Source organism: Sapajus apella, unplaced genomic scaffold (assembly GCF_009761245.1).
Source record: "Sapajus apella isolate SASKATOON/1434 unplaced genomic scaffold, GSC_monkey_1.0 scaffold123, whole genome shotgun sequence".
NCBI classification, from domain to species: Eukaryota; Metazoa; Chordata; class Mammalia; order Primates; family Cebidae; genus Sapajus; species Sapajus apella.
Window position 1 is genome coordinate 2,433,489 of NW_022437063.1, and position 9,686 is coordinate 2,443,174.

Below are 9,686 nucleotides of genomic sequence, written 5' to 3' on the forward strand. Positions count from 1 at the left end.
GGCGCGCTGCCCCACGCCTCTCATCCCAGCACTTTGGGAGACCGAGGTGGGTAGATCACCTGAGGTCAGGAGTTCAAGACAAGCCTGACCAACATGTTGAAACCCATCCCTAATCAAAATACATAAAAATGAGCCAGAAGCGGTGGTGGGCACCTATAACCCCAGCTACTCGGGAAGCTGAGGCAGGACAATCACTTGAACCCGGCAGGTGGAGATTGCAGTGAGCCAAGACTGCGCCACTGCACTCCGGCCTGGGTGACAGAGACTCTGGCTCAAAAAAAGAAAATACACATGTTCAGCCCTTTTCTTTGGATCTTCACGTCCGTATGAAGGCTCCTGTATCAAGTAAAGCTTCTATTAAATTACCCTTTTCTCTTGTTAACATGCCTTGTTACAGGAACCTCAGTCGTGAACCTAAGGTGAGAAGAAAGGTATTTTTCATCTCCTACGTTGGCAGTGGGGCCTGGAGATCGGAGGGGTGTCTGGACTGGTCCCAGCGGTGTGTGTGGACAGGATACACAGCTGGGGGGGTGGGCGAGTGGAGGCGGGGGAGCAGGAAGCCAGAGGCATCAACGATCACCCTGTACTGGCCTGCACCACACCCTCCCCAGTGAGCGCCAAGCTCCCAGGAGTCAGGATCAATCCTAATTCAGCACTGCATTTCCAGGGCTCAGTAAATACGACCTCCATGAATGATGCAATGGTGACTACAAATCCACAAAGTGTACCCTCAGGGGCAGAAACTGCAGAGAAGGAAAGAAATTAACAGGCACAAGGGTCTTGTAGGGTTGCTGGTGCTGGAAAGTGGCAAGGTGCCTATGAAGCAAGGTTTCAGAAAGAACTAGAAGGCAGAAGCCCAGCCCAGGGCCACCTCACCCAGGACCGCCTATCACTCCGAAGCCCGGTCTCCCTCTGTAAATGGGCACAACACCCCTCCTGCCTTCTGCTCAGCACTGCTGTGAGGACACACAAGGGTGTAAGGGCAGCACTTTTCTATCATAATTACACGGATAATCCACGCACTTCATGAAAAGTGAATTGGTATTCTGCTTTTCTCCCCTTTCTCTGCCATAAGCGTTGCTCAAAGTGTGAAAGGCATTTTTCAAGATTCAGAGCACACCCCAATACAAGGCATTTTTATATAAAGATACGGACACATGGAGGAAGGGAACTCTGCGGTTGCTCGCAGGCCTGGGTCTCCTCACCCGCACCACAGGGCAACAGGCGGCACTGCTGAGATCAGGCAGCCAGCCCTCCTGACTCGTTGCCCTGTGAGCCAGTCAGGGTTCACTCTGAGCCTCCCTTACCTGTCTGTGTCAGTGACAGGGCTGGGCTGGTTTCTGCTCCATCCCAGCTCCTCCAGGACGCGCTGTGACCCAGAGGACATTCTGCTGCCTGAGCAGGAATTCTGCTGCCTGACGGGGGCACTGAGAGCAAACTGCCGCCCTACCTTGGAAGGGCCGAGCTCATCAGGCACAGGAAGCCCGGAGTCAGATCTTCTCCCAGGAGAATGCCCATCCTGCAGAGTGGGCCGGGACTGGCTCGCGGGGAGGCTGGCCCACCGCCTCTACATGTGGCAGGGCTGAGCTAGGCCCTGTACCTGACCTCAGCCTCCGTCTCCCTGATGTGCAGAGTTCAATTTGACTCAGGGGCACAGGTATCTCTAGGGTGAGGAAAGGATCCCATGGAACACTGATTTTCCCACCCACCTCCTGCCAGGTGTCAATGTCAATGACATTAAGGTTCATACAGTTGGGGCTCAGGCGGGTCCAAGGACAGGTGGCTGGGAGCAGGCCAGATCAGGAAGGTGGAAGAAGGGCATCACAGCCAGTTCCCTCCTGCTTCTGAGCCTCGGTGGCCCCATCCATCAAATGGGGGCAGGGTGGCAAACACATAGCCCAGTGGCCACCAACCCAGGCTGATACACCTACCCAGGCACAGGGAATGCATTACACCACAGCTCCAGGCCCCCCCAGGAAGACCTTTCCTCAGATGCCCAGGTGGGAAGGAGCAGGTATTTTGTTTTAAAAGTTCTCCAGGGTTCTGTGCTCTGAACACAGTGAGGTACCGGGTGGGTGGCCTGAGGCAGGCAGGGTGTTCCAGGGAGGGAAGGCTGAGGTTCAAAGCAGAACAAGGAAGCAGAGGCTGGGCCGAGTCCCCCAGCACAGGCCACACAGGGCATGCAGCCCCTCTTCCAAGGAGTCGGTAGGCCTGGGTGGGAAAGGTCCCCTCAGCACAGGAGCTACAGCGGATGTCACCTGAAACATCTGGGAAATCACATCTGGTCAGAACGTGCTTCAATGACTGACTTTGCAGAATAGCCCTGGTGCCCACCTGGGGGGCAGGACATGCGCTGGGCTCTGACTCACCAGTGGACCTGGTGGCTGCTCTCAGGACACTGGGAGGGTGGGCAGGACGGCCAGGTTTGGGTGAAGGGCAGCGAGCTCTGCCCTCCTAGGAAGCTGAGTGCAGCAGACCCAAGCTGCTGGAAACGACTGAGGGAAGGTCTCTCCAACGCTCTGAGCCTCCGGTCTTCCTTGTAAGACACGGGCTAACTCCCACCTTGACAGGGGTTATGAGATTAGATGGCGTGTTGTTTACAAGTCCTGGTTGGCCCTGCTTAGCCCAACACTGCATGCAGGAGGGATCAGAGGGACAAGGGCCTCCAGAGCACAGCATGGGGACTGCTGCCACGCATCAGGGCTTTCCCAAAACCCAAACCCAAACCCTATCGGGGAAGCCTGGACTGGGACTTGCAGAGCTCCTGTCTGTGGTTGAATTCTGACACCCGGGGGCCTTGGCATAGGCCGGGTGCCAAGGTCAGCACATGTACTGACCCTGAGGGGCAAACGTCTCTGTTGTCTCTAAGGCCCCGGCAAGCTGGGGTGGCCCAGAGTAAGGGGTGACCAGGAGTGGAAGGTCAGTGTGTGTGCAGGTGCAGGTGGGGCGTCGGCCTGGCCTGTGCTCAGGGCTCAGCTCCCAAGCCTTGCGTTCCTTGAATGGGGAACAGGGGGCCTCTGCTTCCTGCTCTGGGAAGACGAGCCTGAAACCCGAGGAGGAGAGCTCTCAGGTGAGAAGATGAGGTTGGAGAATCACAGACTGTCAGGGCATAGGCCCAATGGCGAGTCTGAGGCTGGGTCCTTCCTCAGCTGCTTGCACGCCCTCGGCTGGGACGCCCAGCACTACCTTCCGAGCCTCACCTTCCTAGTCCACACAAGCTGTCTAAAAGGGTTCATCTGAAGCCCAGTAAATACCCGTCTTCCACCTATGGTCCTACCCCTGTCCCTGGGGGTCAGACAGCAGCCTCCAAGAAGCAGCCTCCCAGGTTGCTAGCTTAAAGACATAATCCAAACACAGTCACCTCTGCACGTATTAGAAAGCTTTGCTGCGTTATTTAGAACAGTGAAAACTGGATCCAAGCTATGTTTCCAACCACATGAGACCAATTAAGTAAATCATCGCGTGCCCACCCCACTCTCGGGCAGTCATTTAACGTTTAGAGTCTGAACAACATGGGAGATGTTTGAGGAACTTTAAGTGAAAAAGCGTGACTAAGAAACCTGTGTAGAGAAATCAGGTATTCTTTTAAAAGCCTCTGGAAAGATCAGAGGACAGGACTTTGCAAACTCAGTAGTGTGTCTCTGGGTAACTGGAACTAGGAATAATCGTTTCCTCTCTCTTCTGTTTTCCAGTTTCTGTAACATGCATATAACATTTTTTTATACTGGAAAACAATTTGTTTGGGAAATCCAAGGTTGTTTTTTAACAAGTCTCCTGCTTGGGGTTTCTTTTCAGCAGCTTCATGGTGTGGCTGGTACAAGCCTCCCCAGCCGGATGAAGGAGGCAAGGAGACCCAGGACAGTGAGGGGACAGCGCATGCTGTGGAAGTTCCTCTGCAGAAGGCTGGAAGCCAGAGGCGGAAATGACTCCCCAAGGCCGCAGAGCAGGGCAGCACAGTGTCCTCACCCTGGCTGGGGGTGCCTGCGCGGCCACTGCAGAGTCGTCCGTGCAGCTGTGGTCCTCGGCCTCTTGAAAGTGTGAGGTCCAGCGTCCTCAGGTTCCCCCGAAAGGACCCAGAGTCTCAGCTTCAGGAGAGAGCCTCCGGGGCTGCTCCAGCCCCAGAACGGGTAGAGGCCGGAACCCACAACCCTTAAAATAGGGCCAGGAACTGAAAGAGGCTCTGCTGCCATGCCACACGGCCACACTTCCTCCCCACCGTGCTGGCCCACAACCAGCTCTGACTGCCTTGGGGTTGGAGGGCCTCAAGGAGCCCAGGGAGACCTTCCATACCAACTCAAAGCAGCGTCAGGGCGCGAGGACAACCCCAATTCCACGTGCAGGCACCGGGCCGGACGCTTTGCATCCTGGACAACAGCAGCAGCCTGGTCTATGCCCAACTCCACGCCAGGGGTTTGTGCCGAGCCTGAACCTGCCATGTCTCACTCACTCCGTCACTGCTCTCACACAATCCCCAAGTCCCTGGAGAGTTTGTGGTCTCCAGTCAACAGATGAGGACACTGAGGCCCAAGGGCTGGAGTGCTTACCCAGGGCTCACAGGCTTCCTTTCCAGCGGTGCCTCCCACTAAAGGCTCCATCACGTATGCCCAGCTACACCCCCGGGCCTCCATCACGTATGCCCAGCTACACCTGGCTTAGCAAAGTGACAGGGGTCAGGGGTGGGGGGTAGGCGAAGGGTGCACAACACTCTTCCCCATCCACAAGCCTGGCACAGGCGGGCGTTCAGCACAGAGGCAAAGCTCTCCCCCTCACTCCTCTGGCCCATTCCACGAGGCCTCCCGGGATGGCTATTTGCACCTGATGGGCCTCAGCTGGAATCGCAGGCCTGTCACCTGCCAGCTACATAGCCTTGCGTCCATCACTCCCCCCCTGAAGCTCAGCTTCCTCACCTGCAAAATGAGGTCATGGCAGAACCTACCTTTCCAGGAGCGGGACTGAAGGAAACACAGCAGGTGCCAGGCACTGGCTCGCAGCAGGCACGCAGCATTCTCGGCACTGACGGCCCCTCCCGTGCAGCCGCCCCACAAATCACACCTGCAGGGCTCTCCGAGGCCAGCACTGGGAAATACCAAATCCTCAGCCAGGGATTACTCCAGCCTCAACTCCCACAGCCCCCCTTAGAGCCAAGTGAGCTTCTGTTCCTCCATCCACGCAACACCCAGCCTCAGCCCTGCTTGAAGGCTACACTGTCCACATACCCCTCCCGTGGGCCACACTGGCGGCTCCGTTCTCTGTGGCCTCTGGCTAAGTGCTTACAGCTCCACTGAGGCCCTGCCTTCATCCACTGTGGCCAGGCTGCCACACAACCTGTGACACCAGACCCTCAGCACCCTGAGGACAGGGCTGGGTGGGCTTCATCTTTGCGCAGGGTCAAGCAATTAAGAGCTTGGCCTCCGACAGATTCAGCCACTTTCCAGGTGGGGCACATTACTTCCCCCAACCAGTGTTCCCTCATCAGGACAAAGAGAAGAACGGAACACTGTCTGCCCCGTAGGATTACTCCAAAGACAAAGGGAAAGAAGGAACATAAAACGCCCCTTCTGCTCTGCAGCACTCCAGACACAGGGAGAATCCCCCCAGGCTACCTAAAAGGGGGTTATAGCCCCAAACGCCAGGGACAAGTGGCTCCAAAATGCTCAGAGGCAAGTAGTGGATGTGGGCCCCACCCGCTCATGGCACCTCTCAGGACTCACACTGGGTCTCGAGCCCAGGTCTCATCCACATCGCCTGACCAACTGTCAGGGCTGCCCCTGTTGAAAGGGGGCCTGCGTGCTTGGGCTGAGGCCCAGGGCCCAGGAGAAGGCCCAAGCCCTGGTAGGAAGTGGCAGGGTTTGTCCCCTCTTCACCCAAACACCTGCATTGCACACCTGGCTCCTGAATCACCTGAGTCTTCCCAGCTCAGAGATTCTGGAGCTTGACAGAAGCCACCTCGGCCGGCCAGCCTGGCTCATCTGTGACCTGGAGTCACAAGCAGTGTCCTGTGGATGCAATACCAAAATCTTGTTGGGGCAGCCACAGCCCCGCTGCTTCCAGCAAGGTTTGTACTTCAGCTAACAGTGACCGTGCTCCCACGGACTGTGCCCTCCCACAAGGCAGGGATCAGGGCCCAACACTCCTGCCCGTCTTAGCACAGAGCAAGCGTTCAAGTCCTTTTGTACTGCAGAGGCTGCCACAGACAAGCCTCGAAAGCCAGGTGTGAACCTACAAGGTGCCTTTCATCACGAGAGCTGAGGGACAATCCCTGAGCGACAATCCCTCAGTGCAGACCAGGGGACCAGTAGCTTTGTCCCATCTTATAGACAGACAATGACTCAGAGAATGACAACCACTCAGCCAAAGCCCAGTGTCTCCACCTGAGGCTCCCTTGACACCTTCAAAACAACCTCAGACGACACGGCATGGTTCTGAGTAACCCAAGCTTTCGCTAAGCAACAACAAAAATCTGGGAGATTTAAATTCATTCATAAACCTAACAGGCTGTCACAGATGTAAAGTGGAGATGATCAAACACAACCCTTTCCCTGCAGCCTGAGAGGGCTGATGACTCAGTGGACACACAAGTGCTCCAGGACTGGTGTTCTGGCTCCTATGCTCTGGGTACCTGGGCAACCCCTGGGTTCCAGCTCCACTCTGCACATTAAGTTCCTAGTAAGCTCACCTCTCACTGAACATCAAATCTCTCATCTGAAAAATGAGCCCTTCCTGTTTTTTTTTTTTTTTTTTGGAGGTAGAGGCACACTGTAGCCCAGGCTGGAGTTCAGTGGCACAATCTCAGCTCACTGCAACCTCTGCCTCCTGAGTCCAGGTTCCTCTAGAATAGCTGGGATTACAGGTGCATGCCACCATACCCAGCTAATTTCTATATTTTCAGTAGAGATGGGGTTTTACCATGTTGGCCAGGCTGGTCTTGAATTCCTGACCTTGTGATCCGCCCGCCTCAGCCTCCCAAAGTGTTGGGATTCCAGGCGTGAGCCACGGCGCCCGGCCAAAAATGAGCTCTTCTAAGAAGTTAAGATTCCCATCTCTGTGGCCCTCCACGCCCTTCATCTGCCAGTCCAGAAAATAATTTTCTTACTTGTTCGATAAATGTTTACTGGGCACCGGCTCCATATGTGCCCTGTGCTGGGCACCAAGACGACTCAGACTGGGTAATGCCTTCAAAGGCCTCATGTGCTAACTGGGGAGACAGCACACAGACCATGACAAGGCCACAAGCGTCCTGACTGTCCTAACGACACAAACCTGCCACAAAGAGAACACAGGCAGAACAAGACTGTGTGCCTGGGAGTCGGAAAGAGTTCCCAGGGGACAGCATTGGAGCTGAGACTTAAAGGAAAACTTACAGATGCTCGGGGGGCAAATGAGTAGGGGCAGCCTTTCGGGCAGAAAAAACAGCAGGTGTCAAAGTGCAGTGCTTCAGAGCCTTGCAGGGACTGAGTTCAGCAGCAGGGTGAGATGGGAGACCTTGCATGTGCGGGAGGCCAGGAGAGGAGACAAGGAACTAGCGTGAGAATCATAGGCACAGAAAGGCCTGGCTGGGGACACTCAGGAGTGGAGGGCAGGCTCTGGGGTCAGCCTGGCAAGGGGTCAGTCCCAGCTATGCTGCTTCCTCATTGGTTGTCCCTGGGCAGGCCTCCTGCCTCTCTAACCCTCAGGCTCTTCATGGCTGACAGGGAGACTATGCTGCTCCTTTGCAAAGTCAGTACTGTGTCAGGATTAAATGTGTGGCATGAGTAAAGCACCCGGCACATAGCAAGTGCTCAGTAAATGCTAGGTGTCATTTACACTGTTCACTGTTCCAGGAATAGCCCTGCAGCCTCCTTGGGGGAGGAGCCGGCTAAAAGAGGAGAGGTGCTCACGGGTAAAGGTGGTCAGAGGACAGGAGGTGTGTGTAGACAGGGGAGTGGGGAGGAACTGGCTGCAGCTGCTGAGTAGACAGGGCCAAGTGGCCTACAGCAGATGGTCCCTCAGGTGCATCCCAGCTCAGATATTCTGTGCCAGGTGACAGGTGGACTGCCAGAGTGGCACACAGTAGGTGCTCAATGACTGTCTGCAGAATGAAGTAATGAGCATCCTCCAGTGTCTGCTCAAAACTAAATTTTGACACCTTTTCAGCAAGAAACCATTGAAACCTTGTCAACCACTGAAGTTCTTGTCCATTCCACTTCATAAGCACTCCCCACCCCCACCCCTCCACGAGGAACACTCACCCCAGGCAGGCTAGGTTGGGGCCTGCTCACTGCGAAGCCTCTCATGCTCAGCCTGCATCCTACAAAAGGGATTCAAATTTACTTCCTCTCCCCACTCCAGCCTCCAGGGTGTGGCCTGCTGAGGGACCCTGAATGCCTGGGACTGCCATGTCCCTGTGGCTGTGTGACCCTGGGGGTGAGTTTGCTCTCTGGGACTCAGTTTCCCCAATGGTGAATGAAGGGGCCACTGAGTGAATCTGGAAGGCTGACATTCCCTACTCAGCAATGCTGTCACCCCCTCAGAAATCCCCAGCCCAGCCTGGGGGTGGGGTGGGGGGCGGCTGACAATGTGGTATGAAGTCATTCCCCGCACGGAGGAGGGAGGGGTCTTTTCCATGGAGAAGATGACAAACCTGAGACGACAAAAGAGGGGGCTTCTCCCGGGCTTGAGCCTGGGCACGATCCATCAGTAATGGATTACCTCACTGGCTGGGAGACCCCACCCACACCTGCAGTCCCAGGCCCTTCCAAACAATACGAGGCTCCCCCAGCCCACACCCACCAGCAGATCCATGACTTAGGACCAGAATCACACTGAGAGAAAGCAGGCTCTGCCCCTCTGCCAAGCGGGCGGAATCGGGGGGCCACTGCCCAACAGGTCCCTGGATACAGCTAAGGGAGGCGAGGGGCCGGCGGGTGCGGAAAGACAAAGGCTTCGGAAAGCAGGAGACAGTGGCCAGGGCACGCTCGCAGGGAGGTCCACCCAGAGCCCACGAGGGCTCGGCCCTGCCGCGCTGGGCTAAGGGTGTACCCAGATCCCACGCCCACACTCCCTGCGGCCGCGCTGAGGGCCCGGGGCGAGCTTCCTGGAGAAGGAAGAAGACCCGCAGAAGCACGAAGAGGAAGGAGGGAGATGAGACAGAAACCCGGACGGACTGACACAGGGAGACGCCGAATGAGACCCTGGCACAGGGGTGCGGGGCGCTCGTCGGACCAAAAGCAGAGACTGAGACCCCGGGACGCACGAAGACCCAGATGCAGGGGCGGGGGGTGCATGGAGGAAGACAGGGCACCCGGGGAGACCGAGCGACCATGACACATGCACAGAGACACGGACGCGCAGAGGCCGCCCCGGAGACACTCACCCCCGCCGACCCCGGCCCGGCTACGCCCCCGGACCCCACTCACCGAGGCCGCAGACCTCGCGGCGCAGGCTGAGGCGGCCGCGCTCCTCCGCTATGGCACGCAGCATGTGCTGCAGCGAGCGCTCCTCGGCCTCGGCGCCGCCCGCAGGCTCGGGGGCGGCGGCGGCAGCGGCGGCGGCGGGGAGGGCGGGCGGCCCAGCCCGGAGCCCCGCGGGCGCGGACGCCGAGGCGCAGGCCCGGCCCGGCGGCCGCGCGGAGGCCATGCCGGGCCCCGGCTCATCGCCCGCGCCGCGCCCGCAGGGGCCCCCGGCGCGTCCCGCCCCCCCCCCCCCCG

At 57.4% G+C, this 9,686-nt stretch overlaps 1 protein-coding gene across 4 annotated transcripts in view; it reads right to left on the minus strand.

The window, feature by feature from the left end:
* KIAA0930 (KIAA0930 ortholog) overlaps nucleotides 1-9,642 on the minus strand; it is a 41,808-nt gene extending 32,166 nt beyond the window's left edge. For all 4 annotated transcript variants that reach the window (XR_004263815.1, XR_004263814.1, XM_032261432.1 and 1 more), the window contains exon 1: nucleotides 9,396-9,642. Coding sequence is in view for 2 of the 4 variants with exons in the window: in XM_032261432.1 (XP_032117323.1) it covers nucleotides 9,396-9,615 (220 nt within the window). In the remaining 2 variants the exon portion in view is untranslated. The remainder of the gene's footprint in view (nucleotides 1-9,395) is intronic.
* Nucleotides 9,643-9,686: the final 44 nt, after the last annotated feature.